The sequence below is a fragment of the Heloderma suspectum genome, chromosome 7 (genome assembly GCF_057233095.1).
Source record: "Heloderma suspectum isolate Gila_16-S chromosome 7, 16-S_ref, whole genome shotgun sequence".
NCBI lineage: Eukaryota > Metazoa > Chordata > Lepidosauria > Squamata > Helodermatidae > Heloderma > Heloderma suspectum.
The window spans coordinates 88,382,929-88,404,260 of NC_139464.1; the positions used below are offsets into that span (position 1 = coordinate 88,382,929).

General features: G+C 45.1%; 1 protein-coding gene across 9 annotated transcripts in view; it reads right to left on the bottom strand.

Moving 5' to 3' along the window:
- Window positions 1–21,332, bottom strand: part of CADPS2 (calcium dependent secretion activator 2) — a 441,065-nt gene that overhangs the window by 268,037 nt on the left and 151,696 nt on the right. For all 9 annotated transcript variants that reach the window (XR_014784449.1, XR_014784448.1, XR_014784450.1 and 6 more), the window contains exon 6: window positions 7,250–7,371. Coding sequence is in view for 6 of the 9 variants with exons in the window: in XM_084810861.1 (XP_084666987.1) it covers window positions 7,250–7,371 (122 nt within the window). In the remaining 3 variants the exon portion in view is untranslated. The remainder of the gene's footprint in view (window positions 1–7,249; window positions 7,372–21,332) is intronic.

Genomic DNA, 21,332 nt, shown 5'->3' on the forward strand with positions numbered 1-21,332 from the left:
CGGTAAAGGCAGCCACACAAATGGTGTAGCGACCGCCATTTGCGTCCCTGCTCTTTGCCGTGATAGGCTACGTAAATACTTAACTAGCCTATCATGGCTGCCTGCAAGCATGCAAATGGTGGCTGCTATGACGGCTGCCATTTGCGGCTGCAGCAGCCCGGCAGTAGCTGGCCGGGAGACCAGCTGGAGCCGCCGCCGCATCCGCCCCAGGTAAGCTTGGGGGAGACTTGGCTCAACAACACTACAAGAGAGAAGAATCTTGGAATTGTGGTAGATCACAAGCTGAATATGAGCCAACAATGTGATGTGGCTGCAAAAAAGGCCAATGTTCTTTTGGGCTGCATTAATAGAAGCATAGCTTCCAAATCACATGAAGTACTAGTTCCCCTCTACTCAGCACTGATTAGGCCTCATCTGGAGTACTGTGTCCAGTTCTGGGCACCACACTTTAAGAAGGATGCAGGCAAGCTGGAGAGGGTTCAGAGGAGGGCAACAAAGATGATCAGGGGACTGGAAACAAAACCCTATGAAGAGAGACTGAAAGAACTGGACATGTTTAGCCTTGAGAAGAGAAGACTGAGGGGAGCTGCGATAGCGCTCCTCAAGCACTTGAAAGGTTGTCACAAGGTGGAAGGCTAGGATCTCTTCTTGATCATCCCAGAATGCAGGACACGGAATAATGGGCTCAAGTTACAGGAGGCCAGATTCCGGCTGAACATCAGGAGAAACTTCCTCACTGTTAGAGCAATACGACAATGGAACCAATTACCTAGGGAAGTAGTGGGCTCTCCACTGGAGGCATTCAAGACGAGGCTGGACCGCCATCTGTCAGGGATGCTTTGACTTGGATTCCTGCACTGAGCAGGGGGTTGGACTAGATGGTCTTGTGGATCCCTTCCAATCCTACTATTCTATGATTCTATGATATGACTGTAAGCATATTTTTCTTTGTGACCAGTAAGTGCATTAGTTATCCTGTAACAAACCTTAATAAAACCCTTGACTTAAAAAAAAAAAAAAACCCTCTAATTTACAAGACGTTTTATACTAGAGCTGGGCAAAAATGGCCTATTTATGGGAAGAGTGGAGAAATTTCCCCGATTTTCCCAAGGGGAGAAGAATTCACCAACAGTTTCCCACAGGTAGGACTCACCATCAGCAGGGTTTGTGGCACAGCTTCTTTCTTTTTTTCCTAAGGGTTTTTTTTTGTGAGGCCACAGCAAATAGCAACAGCAACAACTGTGGTAGCAGCTTAACCCCCATTTGCATCCTCCACAATGCCCATAGCCAGCATTGTTCTGCGGCATTGTGGGGAGGGAGAGCGGAAAGTCAGCTACCCTTAAAAAATGGTGAAGAAAATTTGGAGAAAATTCCTCAAAATGTTATTTTATTTCTAGGGGTGGGGGTAAGAAAAGAAAAATCTCAGAGCTTTTTTGAGAAAAACATATTCTGAGAGGACATTTTATAATTTATTTTGTATTTATTTTGATGGTATTTCTGAGCTGACTAAGGCCCCCTCTACGTGGGACTTTCCCTCTGGTTCTACTCGACCTCTAAATCGATAGTGTCAGATGATACACACTGCTTGCTCTCTGTAGCTAGCCTGGCGTTTCTTGCCCTAAATTCATTTTTTTTCCAGACTCATTTTGTGTCCGATTTTCCTGTCACAGAGGCTTCAGTGCTGTTCAGGAGTCTTCAGCTGACTTCAGGGAAGGCTGGTGGAAGTGGCGCTAATTGGAGGAAGGGAAAGTATCGTGGGGTGAGGGCATGGGGAGAACAGAGGGGTAAACATGTCTACCCCGAAGTAACTCATTGCCTTCAGTTCCACATTGCTGCCTCTCACTTTAAATCGTTGAGCTTGGGGGTGGGGGAGCCAGCCCTGCAGTTTTAAAGCTGTACATCTACGTAGGAGCACAGGTGAGAAATGGCAGCTCACTGCCTCTCACTTTAAATAGTCATTCAGCTTGGAGGTGGAGACAGGAGCCAGCCCTGCTGTTTTGAAACTGTGCAGCTACGAATGAGCACAGCTGAGAAATGGTGGCTGCCTGTTGATTCAAAACAGCACAGCTAAGAAAGGGTCGATGCCAGGGTGGATGATTTTCATGAACATGTACTCAGAAGCACTACATTGAGCCCGTGTTTGGGGTGGGGGACGCTGTTGATTGGGCAGTTAATATACATCAAAGACAATGTGCTCGTCACTCTCCCTCCTTGCCAGCTCCACACACTCTGCTCTCAGCGCCTCTTGCACTCCTACTCATTCTGCTCAGTCTCTGGGTGGCAGCAGCTGCCTGCTTACCTGCCTGCCTCATAAATGTGTGTGGGGGGTATGCAGGTTTGTCATGAACATCTACTCATAAGCAAGTCTGCGTGGGATCGAGACCCAAGTATGTCGCGAAGACCCGTGGACTCGCCAGGTATGTTGTCTCCCGGGAGGACAGATTAGAGACGTGACTGAAAGGTTGCCTGCACTCATAAAGCCCACTGACAGGTATCCCTTTCTTCTCATCCATGTGGGAACAAATGATACCGCCAAGCGGAGCTACGAAGAGATCACGTCAGACTTTGAAGCTTTGGGAAGGAAACTCAAGAACTTTGGGGCCCAGATAGTTTTCTCATCCATCCTTCCAGTAGTTAGAAGAGGGATAGAAAGGGAACGAAAAATACTCCGGGTGAATGACTGGCTACGAAGGTGGTGCCGACGAGAGAGATTTGGATTCTGGGACCACGGGCTATACTTCCTGGAAGATGGGCTGTTGGCTAGGGATGGGTTGCACCTCACAAAGGCTGGGAAGAATGTGTTTGGCCACAGCATGAAGAACTTCATCAGGAGGGCTTTAAACTGAATCCTACGGGGAAGGGAGATGTAATGTTGGGGGTAACAATGGACGTAGGCGCATGCACTGCAATGGAGAGAACAGCGCTGATAGCGCCCAATAATAGTCTTCAGACACATGTAGGAAGAAAGCCAGACTATGAAGCACATGGTCTTCGATGTCTATATACTAATGCCCAGAGTATGGGAAACAAACAGAACGAACTTGAACTCTTAATACAGGAGGGAAATTATGACTTGATAGGTATAACTGAGACTTGGTGGGATGACTCTCATGACTGGAATACAGCAGTTGAAGGATATAACTTGTTCAAAAAGAACAGGAGGAACAGAAAGGGAGGCGGGGTTGCACTGTATGTGAAAAATACATATCTCTGCACAGAAATACAGGAGGAGGAGCTTGGTAGCCCCATCGAGAGCATCTGGGTTGAAATAAATGGAGCAAAGAATAAAAGGAACCTGGTGGTCGGAGTCTACTACCGGCCACCCAATCAAGGAGAAGCCAAGGATGAAACTTTTGAAAAGCAAATAGCCAATGTTTTAAGGAAGCATGATGTAGTAGTAATGGGGGACTTCAATTTCCCCGATATTTGTTGGGAGACAAATTCTGCAAAACATGGCCCCTCCAGGAAATTCCTGACTTGTGTGGCGGATAACTTCCTCCTACAGAAAGTAGAGGAAGGAACTAGAGGATCGGCTATCCTTGACTTGATCCTAACCAACAGAGATGACTTAGTGGATCAAGTAGCAGTTACAGGAACTCTGGGGGAAAGCGACCATGTTGTACTTGAGTTCTTGGTTCTAAGGGAAGCAAAAGCCGAGTGTACTCAAACGCGTACCCTGGATTTTAGGAAAGCTGATTTTAATAAACTCAGAACAATGATCAGTAAGGTCCCATGGCAAACAATGCTAGCGAGAAAAGGAGTCCAAGATGGGTGGGAACTTTTAAAAAAGGAAATTCTAAAGGCACAATCACAAACAATTCCAACAAGAAGAAAAGGTGGAAGACAACAGAAGACGCCAATGTGGCTTCACAAAAAGCTTAGGGATGACCTGAAAACAAAAAAGGACACATATAGGAAGTGGAAAGAAGGCCAAGTAACAAAGGAAGAGTACAGGCAGGTAGCACAGAATTGCAGGGATGGCGTCAGGAAGGCTAAAGCGGAGAACGAGGTGAGGTTAGCGAGGGATGCTAAAAACAACAAAAAGGCTTTCTTCAGCTACGTGCATAGTAAAAGGCAGAGGAAAGAAATGGTTGTTCAGCTATTAAATAAGGATGGCAAAATGATAACAGATGACAAAGAAAAGGCAGAGGTGCTCAATTCCTACTTTGGCTCAGTCTTCTCCCAAAAGAGGGTCTATGACCCCCCTGGCAAAGGCGAAGTACAGGCTGAAGGGGCAGGATTGCAGCTTGAGATCGACAGGCATATGGTCAAGGAACACCTCATTACTTTGAATGAGTTCAAATCTCCAGGGCCAGATGAACTGCATCCTAGAGTCATAAAGGAACTGGCAGAAGAACTCTCAGAACCGCTGTCTATTCTCTTTGAGAAATCATGGAGGACCGGGGAAGTGCCAGATGACTGGAGGAGGGCTAACGTTGTCCCTATCTTCAAAAAGGGTAAAAAGGAGGAACCTGGGAACTACAGACCAGTCAGTCTGACATCAATCCCTGGGAAAATTCTGGAGCAGATCATAAAGCAATCCATCTGGAAGCACCTTGACAACAATGCCGTGATTACTCGAAGCCAACATGGATTTGTCAAAAACAAGTCCTGCCAGACAAATCTGATCTCATTTTTTGATCAAGTCACCTCCCTTGTAGACCGTGGGAATGCTGTAGACATCATATACCTCGACTTCAGCAAAGCTTTCGACAAAGTGCCCCATGATATCCTGATGAGCAAACTTGCTCGAAGTGGGCTAGATGAAACAACGATCATGTGGATCCACAGTTGGCTACAGAATCGGACTCAAAGAGTGCTTATCAATGGGACCTTCTCAAGCTGGGGAGAGGTAACGAGTGGGGTACCGCAGGGCTCAGTCCTGGGCCCAGTGCTCTTCAACATTTTTATTAATGACTTGGAGGAGGAGGTGCAGGGAATGCTGATCAAATTGCAGATGACACAAAATTGGGAGGGATAGCTAATACTTTGGAAGACAGAAACAAAATTCAAAGTGATCTGGATAGACTGGAGTGCTGGGCAGAAAACAACAGAATGGCATTTAATAGGGACAAATGCCAAGTTCTGCACCTAGGAAAAAGAAACCAAATGCACAGTTACAAGATGGGGGATACGTGGCTCAACCACACTACGAGCGAGAAGGATCTTGGAATTGTCGTCGATCACAAGCTGAATATGAGCCAACAATGTGATGTGGCTGCAAAAAAGGCAAATGCTATTTTGGGCTGCATTAATAGAAGCATCGCTTCCAAATCCCGGGAAGTACTAGTTCCCCTCTACTCAGCACTGGTTAGGCCTCATCTGGAGTACTGTGTCCAGTTCTGGGCACCACACTTTAAGAAGGATGCAGACAAGCTGGAGAGGGTTCAAAGGAGGGCAACAAAGATGATCAGGGGACTGGAAACAAAGCCCTATGAAGAGAGACTGAAAGAACTGGGCATGTTTAGCCTTGAGAAGAGAAGACTGAGGGGAGATATGATAGCACTCTTCAAGTACTTGAAAGGTTGTCACAGAGAAGAAGGCCAGGATCTCTTCTTGATCATCCCAGAGTGCAGGACACGGAATAATGGGCTCAAGTTACAGGAAGCCAGATTCTGTCTGATCATCAGGAAAAACTTCCTGAGTGTCAGAGCAATACGGCAATGGAACCAATTACCTGGGGAGGTGGTGGGCTCTCCCACACTGGAGGCCTTTAAGACGAGGCTGGACAGCCATTTGTCAGGGATGCTCTGACTTGGATTCCTGCACTGAGCAGGGGGTTGGACTCGATGGCCTTGTAGGCCCCTTCCAACCCTACTATTCTATGATTCTATTCTATAAGTCCTTCATTGCACTTCACTGAACACGCAAGGGAGGGGGAACAAGCCTCCACTCATTGGCTCCCTACACCTATGCAATTGCTGACGTTCATTTCTACTTGCGGCGGGACTCACCCACCCCAATGAATGTGGCTTCAGTTCCTGTATACACTTCAGAAGCAAAGGAATACAGCACCATGTGTACCATGGAAAGAGCTAATTAGATTCTGTGAAAATGCAGATTTTGCCCAAATTGGTTCACACAGTGTTTCCATTTAGATTGGCCCTAAATCACTGTGAGATGGCCAAGGGTGCTGTGTGTGCTTCCTGATCTGAAAAAAAGCCGTCTGGGAGGAATGACCCCATGATGTCTTCCCTCGGGCTTTAACTGATGTGCTGGAAGCCAAGGAGTCTACAGGTTGCCAGAGAAATGACTGTGTAATGAAAGAGAGGACACTCACATGCACTTCTCAGCCAGCTCATAAGTAAGGTAAGCACAAGAACCCTGAACCCAATCCATGAGAATTTCTCCAAAACATTTGTCTCTTTTGAATTTCTTTTCAAAAGCAATTCCTTTTCTGTCAAATTGAATGAGAATGGTTGAAAAAATGTGGAAGAAATTTTTGGCAAAGCACTATTGAGAGTCACAGAAAGGGGCCTACCATGAAATCCAGCCCCCTGCTCAGTGCAGGAAGCCTGATTCCAAGGCGGTCTCCCATCCAAGTACTAACCAGGGCTGATCCTGCTTAGCTCCCGAGATCAGATGAGATCAGTTTATACTCTTCTTAGTAAGAGTACAAAACTAGTCCGAGGTCTGAATTGGGTTTTTTTGGTTAAGGTAAGATTCCAAACTAAAAATAACCGAAGAGTAAATGCTACATCTTTGTCATGTATAGCCCCAAATCCACACTTGGGCAATACCTTTAAGACCAACCAAAATGCCACAAAAGATGGTACAAGCTTTCGAGTTCTCCAGAGGCTAAGTGGGGGGAAAAACTCCAGGGGACAAGGAAGAACAGATGTTGTGACATGAGTTCTGCAGTTTAGACCAGTCTCAGAATGGAGATTACAGAATGAATAAATTAGTCACTGGTCAGGTCAGTGCTGTAGGTATCAGAGTACACCTAGCATTCTGGGACAAACAAGCAATAGCTGAACCCTATAAATTTTTTTCTCATAGACCAGCACCGCTGTTTTTGTTTATTATCTGTCAACTATACAGTCCATGTTAAAGATGTGAAAAACTGCATTAATTACCTGTACAATAAACAAGTTAGCACCCCAACTTTCATCCAAATTTCATCCAACCTGGTATCCTGCCAGTTCTTTTCTTTTCTTTTTTTTTAAGGTGGCCCCAACTTTAGGAAATTATTTCCCCAGAAGATGGAAGATGCATCCTCATGGGGAAAAAATAAATGCACAAAGCTTACTGTGGTCTTGAAGCTTCAGCCTGGTCTGTTTGGAGTTTCTCTCCTCCCTCCACTTCCATTGTGCAGTAGACAATACGGCTGGCAGCTAGTGACTTTAGGCCTTGAACTTCCATTATAACAATCTAAACAAAGAAAAGGGACAAAGCAAATGAGCATCAACAGTTTGGAACACAGTAGTCAGTAGCTTGTATGCCGCGTTAGGATTTTGTGAACAACTGAAAAGTGGTATAGAAATTTTCTGATATAAATAAATAAGCTGCAGTATTATCACCAACTATCAAGAACACACCCCATCTCTCATCCTGATCCTTGAAACTTAATAACAGGTTGTGCTTGAGCAAATGTTAGTTTTTGCTGTCAGCCACTTATGACTGGTAATGGGTAATGATCACAATCACCCCAGCCTAGTCAGTATGTCCTGCATCTGGGAGCAGGCTTACATGTGCACATCATACAGAGCAATGCTCTGGAATTAAAACAAAAACCCATGGGGAGCAGTTGTGGTTGCCCCGCGCTGTGATCTCTACCAAACTGGTTCCCACATTTTCCCTCTAACAACCAGCATGCTCAGGTTGGACAGTTATTATTATCTTTTTAGGGTTTAAATCTGTAGTATGTATGAAGAAGCCCCCAAATTATTGATGTTTTATCAAGCAGTGTAGTTAATATAAATTATTTTACTACAAGTTTCATTTATGCAAAGTGTTTTTTGAACAAAAGAAATATAAGAATAAAGCATTTCTGCTTTAAGATGTAAACAACAATAGCATTTGAGAGGTGAAAAAAACATGAAATATGATAGAGTTTTAAGATCTCAAGTACAATGCCAATTTAATAGAAAAACAGCCATCATCTTTATAATATTTTTTCTAGTTGCCCACTTTGCCTTTAAAAAACTATTATTTGTGTGCAACATGTTGCTAATCATCAAAGGACTTGGTAAACAAGTAAATAAATCTAAGTTTTGAAGCCAATATCCTTTTTATAACTTGACTTAGCGCTTAACACCAGCGTTTTCACTGCAGTCCTTATATAAAAAACACCTTAGATAAAGATGTAAGAAGCGGCACTGATATTAATAAATTTTAGGAATATTAATGGGTGCAAATAAAGTACTTGTTAAGTTTAAGCTATCTTACACTAAGTTAATCCATAGTAACATCTCAAATATAACTAGAAGAGTAAATATAGATACAACTTGAAATCAATTAAGAGACTGAATGTCAACATACACTTCTACATATACAACCACTGCAATGTTTATCTTCATAGTTTATAATGCAGTTCCATTGGTAGAGGCATTCACAGCACCGTCTGGTCCAGTTTTATTGGATGAGTTTCAGTTATTGAGGCCTGAGAATGCGGACAAGGTGCTTGGCCAAGTCCGATCGACCACTTGTGTGCTTGACCCTTGCCCTTCATGGCTTATTAAATCAAATAAGGAGGGGATGTATGGCTGGGTCCAGGAGATTGTAAATTCCTCCTTGAGAGAGGGAGTGGTGCTGGCCTCTTTAAAAGAGGCAATAATCAGACCACTCCTGAAAAAGCCTAACCTGGACCCAGAGGATGTTAACAATTATAGGCCAGTGGCCAACATCCCCTTCCTGGGCAAGGTGCTTGAGCGGGTGGTTGCAGGACAGCTCCAGGCACTCTTGAATGAAACGCATTATCTAGATCCATTTCAATCAGGCATCAGGCCTGGTTTTGGAATGGAAACTGCCTTGGTCGCCCTGTGCCAGGAGAGGGACAGGGGAAATGCGACCCTATTGATTCTCCTGGACCTTTCAGACCATGGTATCCTTCTGGATAGGTTGCCTCGGTTGGGAGTTGGAGGCACTACACTGCAGTGGTTCCGCTCCTACTTGGATGGCCGACTCTAGAAGGTGGTGCTGGGGGATTATTGCTCTGTGCCATGGCAATTATGCCATGGGGTTCCACAGGGCTCTATTTTATCCCCCATGCTGTTTAACATCTACATGAAACCGCTGGGGAAGGTTATCCGGAGGTGTGGGCTGAGGTGCCATCAATATGCGGATGACACTCAGCTCTATGTCACTTTCTCATCAAACCCAGGTGAGGCAGTGGCTGTTCTGCATCAGGGCCTGGGCATGGTAACTCAATCCAGACAAGATGGAGGTGCTGTTAGTGGGTGGTTCATCTGCCTGGCTAGGTGATAGTCAACCTGTTCTGGAGGGGGTTGCACTCCCCCTAAAGGATCAGGTTCGTAGTTTGGGGGTGCTCTTGGACCCAGAACTGTCACTTGAGGCACAGGCAAACGCAGTGGCATGGAGCACTTTTTATCAGCTTAGGCTGGTATACCAACTATGCCCTTATCTGGACAGAGATAGCCTAGCTACAGTTATCCATTCTCTGATAACTTCTCGTCTGGAGTACTGCAATGTGTTATATATGGGGCTGCCGTTGAAAATGGTCTGGAAACTTCAGCTGGTCCAAAATAGGTCAGCAAGATTGTCAACAGGGTCTGGCCAACGAGCTCATATTACGCTGGTACCTTTCCAGCTGCACTGGCTGCCAGTCCATTTCTAGGCCTGATTCAAAGTGCTGGTATTAACATTCAAAGTCCTTAACAGCTTGGGGCCAGGTTATCTGAAGGATTGCCTCCTCCCATATGTGCCTGCCCAGACCTTAAGATCATCCTCAGCGGTCCTTCTCCATGAGCCTCTGCCAAAGGAAGTGAGGCAGGTGGCTACTAGGAAGACGGCCTTTTCTGCTGTGGCACCCCGGCTGTGGAATGAGCTCCCTAGTGAGGTTTGCCTGGCACCTACACTGTATTCCTTCTGGCAGCAGGTGAAGATCTTTTTATTCTCCCAGGCACTTTAGTATTTTAGCTTTCTAGTCTTTTAGCTTTGCTGTTTTAAATCTGTATTTTAAATCTCTGCATTGCTGCTAGGTTTTATTCTGGTTATATTGTTATATTATGGTTTTAATGTTTCTATATTTTATATTGTTTTACTGTGTGCTTTTTGGTTTTAATTTTTGTGAACTGCCTAGAGAGCTACTGGGCAGTACAGAAGTAAATAAATAAATATGGATGTGAATAATGGGAGTTCTAATCCAACACATCTGGAGGGTGCCAAGTTGGGGAAAGATGAGGAAGAATATACTACATTTCAATTATATCAGTAAGAGAGGCATTACCTGAGACCAGATAAGCTATTTTGAAATGGCAATCATTCACAACAAAGACTGCTATATCAGCATTGCAATATTAAAACTAATTAAGTCAATACCACAAGCACAGAAGACCAGATTTATTGATGATAGCATCTGAATAAACCCTGCTCATTCCAAGGAGGTGTGCTTGGGAGTAGCCAAGGGCTACATAACCTTCGGCATTGCTAAGGGCAGTGTAGGGCTGCTATCTGTGGCCAAAATCGAAAGCAGCGTTACTGACATGTAGGAAAAACTACTTGCACAGCTGAGCCCCCATTCACACATCCAGTCAGAGGGTAGACTGTAATACCATGGTGAAGAACAGCATGGCCTCATCCAAACCAGTACATAGCTTTCAGTGTGAAATGGGCCATCCATGGAAGCTCCCAGTTGGACAAAAGCCCCAAGCTCCACCACACTATTGTAGCACTGCCTCCAGTGGAAAGTTGGAATTGGGTGCTGAAGAGTCAACCCATATACATAACTGAATGGCAACTTGTCTTTTTAGGAGTGGAAACTGCTGCTGTGAAGACAGCAAACTGATCACTGGCTCAGAATGTGATTGTGAGAAGCCATATAGGGGGTGAACATTTGGCTAGCCTCCTCACGCCCACCCCCGGACGTAATTACAGCACTCCCAAAGGAGATGAGAGCTGGCTGCCAGGTGCAGTTAATGAACCAAAGCAACAATGGGCAAGATATAAGAGCAGAGGAAAGAACCAGGAGGGGAGGAGGAAGGAGGAGATACTGAAAAGTCCTGTTTGTGAAGCCAGACAACATACAGGCAAGTTTTCTGTTGGGGTAGCCATTGAGATGGGAAATATCTTTGCAAAAAACTTAGCATCTGTGATGCGCCAGCTATATCTTGGGTAGTGCCTAGCTGGAAAAATATTTAGCTTTCTCAAAGAACTGAGAGAAACTAAACATCTCTGAGAGGCATTATTGTTAGCAGCTTATCACAAGTGGTGGCCTGAATGGGGAAGAATTTATTCCCTGTTTTTTCAGGAATATAAACCCGGGGAAGGAAAAATGGATTTTGCTGCATTTGGGGAGTAGATGGCAAAATCTCAGGGAGAATTGTTGGAATGACTAGTACTGAGTCAACAGGTAGCCCTAGAAGCCCTGGTAAGGGAAACAGCAGCCTTAAAGGGGCCAGTGGCTCCATCTGGAGCAGAACAAGCACAAATACAATCATAGAATCATTGAATCATAGAATAGTAGGGTCGGAAGGGGCCTATAAGACCATTGAGTCCAACCCAGAAGGTGACGGCCAGGCACAAGTGGGAGCTCTAAAGCCACCATAACCGAGCTCGCCTCTTCGGGTGGCAAAGTTGTCCAAGCAGGATGACACAGAAGCTTATTTAGTGACCTTTGAGCATGTTGCTGCAGTGGCCAGGTGGCCTAGAGCACACTGAGCATTGTTGCTAGCTCCTTATCTAATAGGCCAAACAGTACACAGGTCTCTTAATAATGCTGATGCCTCAGACTATGACAAGGTAAAGGCAGCCATTTTGGATAAATATCAAATAACTGAAGAAACTTACAGGCAAGGGTTTAGGAGCTCTGTCAGAGCCAAAGAAGAGACTCCCCATGAAACTGTCACTGCCCTAGAAGAACTGGCATGGCAATGGTTAAAACCTTCAGGTCCAGATGGGGCAGCTGTAATGGACAAAGTTGCTGTTGAACAATTCTTGCAAGTGATGCCCCCTAAATGCCGGTCCTGGGTCATATGCCATTGTCCGCCCAAGTTGGAAAATGCTACTAGCCTTATCGACAATTTTCTAGTTGCTGAAATGTCTTTTGTCAGCTTAGAAAAGGCAACAACTGATAAGCCACTGGAGATAGTAAGGAAGAGAGATGACCCAGAGGCTCAGAGGGCAGATACACGGGAGGTGAGAGAGGACAACCCAGGGGTCCTGATCCTGCAGGGGAATGGAAAGGCCAATCCAGGTATAATATTTTGCCCACATGGAAGGGAAAGACTCCTATGTAGGGAGGAGGGGGAGCTGAAGCAAGCATCCCAGCTTGGGAAACAGGGAACGAAAGGGTCCTAACAGAGAGGACCCCAACTTGGGAGAAGTCACAGGGATCCTGTTTTACTTGTGCGTAGATTGGACATTATCAAAGAGATTACCCCATGATGGAACGTGATTACCTGGAGTCTGCAACATGGACTGGTTATGTGAAGGCAAAGGAAGATGCCCCTTTGTTGGTGCAGGCTCAATTATGGGGCCAGACCATAAAGGCTCTCCTAGATTTGGGAAGTGCCATGACAATAGTGAGCGCAAACCTGGTGCCCTCTGGGGTCCCCAAATTGGGTCCTCGGGCCCTGAAGTGTATTCATGGAGATAAGGGTTCATGTTCTCTGTGCTGGCAACCACAGAGGTTGGACCGTATGAAGCCTCCTTAATAGTGTCTGTAGCATCAGACTTACTCAGTGACGTACTCCTGGGAAGAGATTTTCCTTTTTGGAAACAAGTACTGGCAGAAAAATGTACTCCACAAGAAGAAGGGGCAGGAGTGGCTTTTCTTTCAGAACCCGCAGCAGAAGAAGGAGCCTCTACATCACAGGGAGTCCCTCTAGAAGAGTCTGCTGTTCTTTGGGGACATGACCCAGAGTTTCAAGACTGGCAAACACAAGATGCCTCCTTACAAAAGGTAAGGGACATGGTGGCTATAAGGGATGGAGAGGTTGTTGATGGAAGAAGAGCCCAGAGGGAACCCTGCTTTGAACTAGTGAGAGGAGTATGATGGTGACCTGCTCTTCCCCAACAGGGCAAATAATTCAGCAAATACTATTGCCTCGTAGGTGTAGACAAGAGGCCTTGTATCAGACCCATAGTTCTAGATGGGCAGGTCATTTGGGGTAGCAAAAACACTAGCAAGATTGTTGTGGTACTTCTTTTGGCCCTCTATAGGGGAAGAAGACGTTTTGCAGCTCCTGTGAGCAGTGTCAGAGGCTAGTTCTCAACCTCCTGCTCCAGCCCCCTTACAGTTAATGCCCATAGTGGGGGAGCCTTTTTCAAAAAAAGGAATGGACTTCATTGGCCCTCTGGACAGAACAGCTAGGAGGAACCGCTTTGTGCTGGTTATAGTGGACTATGCAACTAGGTTTCCCGAAGTATATCCCATGAGGCCCATGAAAGCCGCTGGGGTGGCAAGGGCTCCAGTGAACCTATTTTCACAGATAGGAATACCCAGGGAAATAATCCCAGATCAAGGGAGGAGCTTTATGTCTCTGGTGTTCACCCAACTTTGTCAGCTGCTGCAAATAAAACATCTGAGACCATCAGTCTACCATCCTCAATCGGATGGGTTGGTAGAGAGATTTAATCAAACTTTAAAATCCATGATAAGGAAGTGTGCAGATGAGCACCATGCCCAGTGGAACAGTTACCTAGATCCCCTTATGTTTGCCACCAGAGAGGTGCCTCAGGAATAATTGAAGATGGCCCCATTTCAATTATTATATGGCCATATAAGGTACATGGACTTTTGGCACTACTGGCAGACAGGTGGGTGGGTTTGGAAACCCAAGGGGAGATGGCAGTGGAGCCATATATCCAACACTTGCAGACACAGTTGTCAGACATGAGTAAACTGGCCCGGAGACAGTTACAGGAGGCACAGAAATGCCAAAAACAATATTATGACTGCCATGCCAAAGAACGGACTTTATTACCTGGTAAGAAGGTGTTGGTCTCATGTAGAGTATTAGGGATGAGTCGGGGGGACCCTTGGCAAGGACCCTATGAAGTTCTGCGGAAATTAGGCCCTACCAATTAGGAGGTGAAGGTGGGACGGACCCGCTCCCAGGTGATGAACCTGCATATCCATCATTTCAAAAAAATGGAGAGAAGGGGAGGTGCTCTTGGGACTCTTGTCCTCCTCCTGGGGAAGAGTGTTTCTTGCCTAGGAAAAAGGATGGGGAGGAAACCTTGCCTACGACAGACCCATCACATTTAACAGGACAGCAGCACCAGCAGGTTGAACAACTCCTGAAGAAGTATTGAGCCTTGTTCTCTATCTTGCCAGGATGGACACCAGTTATATGTCATGAGGTTAGGACTGACATGGTAAAGTGGTAAGAACTCCTTTGAGAACTCTACCAAGGAAACTGTGGGAGCCAGTAAAAAATGAGGTGCATGAGATGCTCAGGCTAAAAGTGATAGAGCCCTCCACAGTCCTTGGTAAAGTCAAATAGTGATTGTGCCAAAGCCCAGGGGTGCTATAAGACTCTGCATTGACTTTAGAGCTATGAATCAGATATCTTGTTTTGATGTTTATACTATGGAGATACCTTACTACACCATCTGGGAGAAGCTGGATATCTGATCACTCTGGACATGACTAAAGGCTACTGGCAGATTTCCCTCACTCCTGAGTCTAAAGAAAAGACAGCTTTTGCTACTCCATGGGGTTTATAACAACTCAGGACAATGCCATTTGGGTTAAAAGGGGCAGCAGCCACCTTTCAAAGATTGGTATATTTTTTGTTGGCTCCCTTTCGAGATTTTGCCACTGCTTACATTGATGATGTGATTATATATGGCAAAACATGGGAGGACCATCTACATCATCTTGAGTTGGTCTTCACAACCACCGAGGCAGCTGGCCTACATCTCAACCCAGCTAAATGCCATGTGGTAAAGACCAAGGTTCAGTACATAGGTTATCTAGTGGGAGAAGGGGAAGCACAGCCTGTAGTGAGTAAAAGAAGGGCTTTACAAGGGCTTCCCATTCCATCCACAAAAAAGCAAGTGCGGCAGTTCTTGGGGCTGATGGGTTACTATAGCAGATTTGTACTCCGATTTGCTACTTTAACAGCTTCATTAACAGATTTGCTTCAAAAGAAAGTGAAGGAACCCCTGCCTTGGACTGAGGAGTGTCAAAAAGCAATGGATACAGTAATTTCAATACTGGTGCACCCTCCAGTACTCAAAGGCCCGGTCTTTTAAAGTCTTTTCATACTAGCCACCGATGCTTCAGAGGTAGGAATTGGGGCAGTTCTCTCTCAGGAATATGAGGGAATAGAATATCCAGTCCTATACCTAATAGAAAACTGTTACATAGAGAATACAACGACTCAACAGTAGAAAAGGAAGCTCTGGCTATGAAGTGGTTTATATGTGCTTTACAATACTATCTGCTGAACAACCCCTTGTTATAATTACAGACTATGCAGCACTCTGTTGGCTCTATATCATGAGCTGTCACAATGCTCAGGTACAGCGGTGGATGATAGACCTGTGTTTACCATGAAGCACAGGTCTGGAAGTAAACATACTAATGCAGATTTCTTGTCCCATTCGATGACAAACTCAGTAGCTGCCAGAGGGGATGAAGGGGCAATTTCTTTAAGGGAAGGGGTGTGTGAGAAGCCATGTAGGGGTGAACATTTGGCTACCCTTCTCACCACACCTGGATGTGATTACAGCACTCCCAAAGGAGGTGAGAACTGGCTGCCAGGTGCAGCTAATGAGTCAAGGAAACAAGGGGCAGGATATAAGAACAGAGGAAAGAACCAGGAGGGGAGAAGGAAGGAGGAGATACTGAAGAGTCCTGCTTGTGAAGCCAGACAACACACAGGCAAGTTTTCTGTTGGGGACAGCCACTGAGATGGGAAATATCTCTTGGGTCATGCCTAGCTGGAAAAAAGTTTAGCTTTCGTGAAGAACTGAGATAAACTAAACACCTCTGAGAGGCATTATTGTTAGCAGATTATCATGGTGATTTTTTTCCTCAATGTGTACTTCGCTGAACCCTTGCTAGTACTTTATTTGGGCACCATTGCTTTTTTATTGTAACAGAAATGTGCACATTAAGAAGACAAAATCACATGTAGATTCCCTGAATGGAAATTGGCACAGCATTACAGCCTGCCACCTAAGAAACTGGGAGTGGGAGGGGAGAGAACTTTCACTCAAGGGACTTGTTATTTCTTCTTATTCTCCTTCACAGTTTTTGGAAAAGCTTAAAATGCTATAGCTCATTTACCATAGCTGAAGCTGCTATCAGTTTCAGTATATATGGGAAAAGAATAGGATTAACTCTTTCTTCCCAGTTCTGAAAAGATTATTTGTCTAGGGGTGTTTGAGACTAGCAGCTCCTAGTACTACTCCATCACCACTCTTCTGCTGCAAGCTATGTGCAGAATTGCATGTAGTGGGCATGAAACAGAGATGTGGGTGAGGAGGGGACAATTCTGAGTACACAATCTTTTTAATCAGGGGTTTTTTGGTAACCAATTCTATAATTTGAACTCAGGCCGTTTTTTAAAAAAAATTGTGTTTGTAGTTTTGTGATAAAAACTTTTCATTTAAGCACTATTGTGCAAATATTTCATTAAAAAATACTCAAAAGGGTGTTTACTGCAAATTAAAAGATCTATGGAGATCACACAACTGTTCAATTGTTATTAAGCTGGATTTCCTGAGTTTTCAAAAGGGACAGAGAACATGGGAAAATACAGGAGAACAACAGTTTGATGACAACATCATGTAGAGGCCCCATCACATTTATTTTATTTATTCAGGTTATACCCCACCTTTCCACCAAGGGAATGGTAGTCAAGGCACTCATAAAAAAATAATGAAGGAAGTGTGGTTATTCCAGAGTAAATACTGAGTGTGGAAGTATCATCTCCCCTAATTCTGAGGCTCTGCATAACCCTGAGGAGGACTCTGATTCAGATGAGTCACAGATCACACCACTTCAGAGGGAGCCTTGGCATCCTTTTCTATATCATCTCGGCCTGAGGAGGTAACTCTCCCATCAATATCAGACTCTGAGGAAGACTCCCCTGCAGCTTCTCCTGTACCTCAGCCATGCAGGAGCATGATACTGGACAAACAGACACTGGCCCTTTAAATACTACAGTCAGCATCCAGCACAGGTGGAGCCACTGAAAGACCAGGCTCTGCCAGGCTCAAGGCCTCAGTTCAATGTGGTCCTTAGCTCCTTATACCAGCACTTCCTGCATGTGTTATCCAAGATTCAGACATGACTTCTGCCTTGCCTGATGGGACCCAGGACAGACAGTGAGCATCATGTTACAGGACACTTCCCCTAGGCCTCATGCCTAGTCAGGACAGGAAACACCCTAAGCAGGGTTCAGATATCGGGGGGAGGGGGCAGGGGCTGCCTTGCTCCCATAACCTAGTAGTTTATATTTTACTGTTATTCAATTCTCAATTCACAGTGAATCAGTTCACATGTCACAATAAGCCACCATGAAAATAAGCCATCGTGGGTTGGTTGCTTGTTTGCAAACCCAAATTACTCCTGATAGACGATTGGGCACTCTGTGGCTTGCCGTTGCATCTTTCCTTAGTCTTCCCGCCCACTCCCAGCATGTATCCCGAGGGCCTTTGTGGCACAACCCCTCCTGTACCATCATCCCTATGGAGGGAAACTTTTCCGGCTTCCAGCCCCACTCTGATCACTACCCCTTTTTAGCGCAACTTTTCCATTTCCAACCTTAAAAAAAAAATTAGGTGCTTTGGGAATATGCAAATGGATTCATTAAAACAACAACAACAACAACATTTTCCTGTTGGTCACAAGTGTGCACTTACGAATGACAGAAAAATTAAAATTAAAAAATGAACCAATTTTTACAGTAAGTACATCCACACTCCTGCAGTAATTACACCCACAGTAATGGAATTACTGCAGTTCCAGCAGTAATTGCACCTGCCTGCCCCAATATCTCTGTCCTGTTCAGCTGCCGCTTTCAGAGTTTGGGGCCAAGAGAAGTGCCAAAGTGGGGGAGGAAACTGACAAGTGTGAGTTCAAGATGAACTGGAGCATGAAATTGGCAACTCAGAGTTTACTGGCTCCCCACCCTCCCCTGATCTCGACCCCTTTTTGGAGCAATTAGTTCATTCGAAAGCTTCCCCCCCCCTTTTCTTTGGGGGTTCTTCTCAAGTGTGCAAATGTGTTCGTAATTTTTTTGTTTTTTTTCCTGGTCCTTCACAAGTGTACTAATTCACCTGTCTGCTTTGCACAATCTGCTATCTACTCTACTTTGGCACTTCCCTTCCTAGTGAACTCTGAAAGCTGTCAGGAGAAGTCCTGAAGTGGAGTACGTAACTTACAAGGAAATTGATGATGCAACTGTATTACTGCAGACTGTACACAGCAGACAGGTGAATCAGTGCACTTTCACACTTGCGAAGGACCAGGGGAAAAATAATAATAAAAAGTACGAATACATCTGCACTTGAGAAGCACTGGGAAAACTTTTGAAGAGAAATTACAAACGCACTTGTGCACTTCTGAAGCACCGATTTTTTTTAAAGGTTGCAAATGAGTTACAGACATTTCCAAGTGCCATTTTGATATTTCTGGATGGGAGGACATCACTGATGGAGGAGAGAGGCTAGAGGCAACACTAGCGAGATTTTGAGGAGCAGCCAGGCTTTTTGCCACTCTTGCCAGGCGGCTCTATAGCCCCCCTGACAAGCCATGCTGCTCGGTTCGCATGTCACAACAAGCCATCCTGAGAACAAGCCACCCTTAATAGCCCAGCAAGCCATGCATTCTCAGGGTGGCTTGTGCTTGGTTAACAAAGTGCACTGAATTGTCTTCGCCAGGTTTGGACATCACAATATGCTGTGCTGACACAACCCACTCTAGTTTATTGGACATGCAAATGAACTCAGTATGTTGTTTTGTTTCACATACAAAAATCATGGCAAAAATGAAATAAAGTACTGGCCCAAAAATGACAAAGAAAGGGGCAACATAAAAGCCACACACAGAGACCTACCACAGATGTCAAATAAACCATCCAACAGCTAAAATGTAAAATGTTTACTGTGGATAGTGTTGAGATAATTTAGCATTTTCAACAATAACTTCAAGTGAGTTTTCTCTCATGCTGTATTTGCCCTCTAATGTAATTCCCAAACTACATGTTGAGGTACACTAGCGTGCTAACAAGAAAGGGTCTGAAATGTGCCTTCAAGAGCAATCCTATGATCCCTGGGCAAGCACGACCATGGAGGCAGCACACCCACCTCAGAAGGGGCAGTCAGAGATCCAACCTTCTTCCCCTGCCCCCTCACAGTCGGTGTGGAAAGAACCACGCCAACTGCCCTCAGAGATCGGAAAAGTGACCTCGGAGGACAAGGAAAGGAAGCATCCCAGTGGGTGGGAAGGGAACAGGCTGGAGAGGCCAGGATATAATGTATCCTGTGCCTCCTTCCCTTGCACTACAAAGCACCCATCTAGAGAAATCTGCCGGGCGGGAGGGTAGGGAGGTGAATATCACCTCCACTACTCCTCCTGCCCTACACTGGATGATCAGACACCTCCAAGTTTAGGGGCTTCCAATCACTGATTGTATTAGCTGCAGCTGGTAAAGAACGCAGCAGCTCGCCTGATTAAAAGCAGCCGCCAGCGAGATCACATCACTCCAGTGCTGAAGGAGCTGTACTTGCTACCAAGTTGTTTTCCGGGCCAAATTCAAGGTGTTGGTTTTGACCTTTAAAACCCTATACAGTTCTGGCCCAGCCTATCTCAAGGAGCGCCTCCATCAACACCAGATAGGCCGCTCAACAAGATCAGCCTCGGATGGCCTTCTCTCTGTCCCATCAGCAAGGACAGCTAGGCTGGTGAGGACGAGGGAGAGGGCCTTCTCTGTGGTGGCCCCCACTCTGTGGAACTCCCTCCCTGGGGAACTCCGCCATGCCCCCCCTTTAATGAGCTTCCACCACACATTACAAACGTGGTTGTTCAGGCAGGCATTTGGGGTGCTTTTAATGCTGAATTTTATTGTATGAACTGTTTTTATTGTTGTACATCGCCCAGAGTGGCTGGGTGACCAGCCTGATGGGTGATTAATAAACTAACTAACTAAATATTAAGTCACCATGTTTCATTCCTCAACCACTCTATTCCTGTTGGCATGAGGAAGCCTCATGCAGCATTGACTCCCTCCCCCACTCCTCTGTTTCAGGACATGGGGAACAGCAAAATCCATGGGTGGGAATTAGAATGCACTGGAATTCCCTGGTATGGCTTGTGTCACAACTGACAAGTACAGGGGGATCCCAAAAGCATCACCATTGGTGTCCTCCACTGAGTGCTGATGATGAGCTGGGCAACAGGAATGAGAGGGCACTGGGAGAAAGTATCAGCTGAAGCACACCTTTAACATTAAGCTAAAAATAAATCTGGGCCAGATATCAGTAGTATGGGGAATGCTGGCTTAATACGACTATGTTCATGAAATTTGTTTTTAGCGTGAATGGAAATCTATCAGAAGGATCCTATTTCTAACATGGCCTTTACATTAAAGAAAAAACCCACAGTCCTCCCATTGTGGAGCCTTTCCACATTTACAGTGGGCTCCCAGACTGTGACCTCGTGGTTGCTGAGCGGGGAAGTTTTTAATTTTTGAGGTTCCGTAGAGCTCAATGAAACAGTGCCATCTAGTGGCTGTTTTACTAGCGTTACGATCCAACTTAATTTGTTAGTTCATTATTTCTGGATCTTTTTGAGATGGAATAAACAGGAAATACCTCTGGATGCTCCCTGGAGGTTGACAACATCATGAATGGGACCTGTAAACCTCCATGAGCAAGCAATCTCAATAGCAGGATAAAAGCTCTGTGTGAAGAAGCCCTAAAGCAACTCTTGACATTATCTTCACATAATAAAGCCAGGCTACACTTGTTTCTCTCTTTTTAATTTGAGGGAGCATTTGTCTCTAAAACCATTCCTCCTTGTTAACAAAAAGACCTAAACATGATAATCCTAGAATATAAAGTCATACTTCACTGGCTTACAAATAATTTGCAGATTGATTCTGTGTTGGCTCTCTCAACTCGGACCGGTTAGGAGCCAAAGCACATAAACTAAGGAAAGCACACTCTGCCAGTCTTTTCAACCATTTTGATTT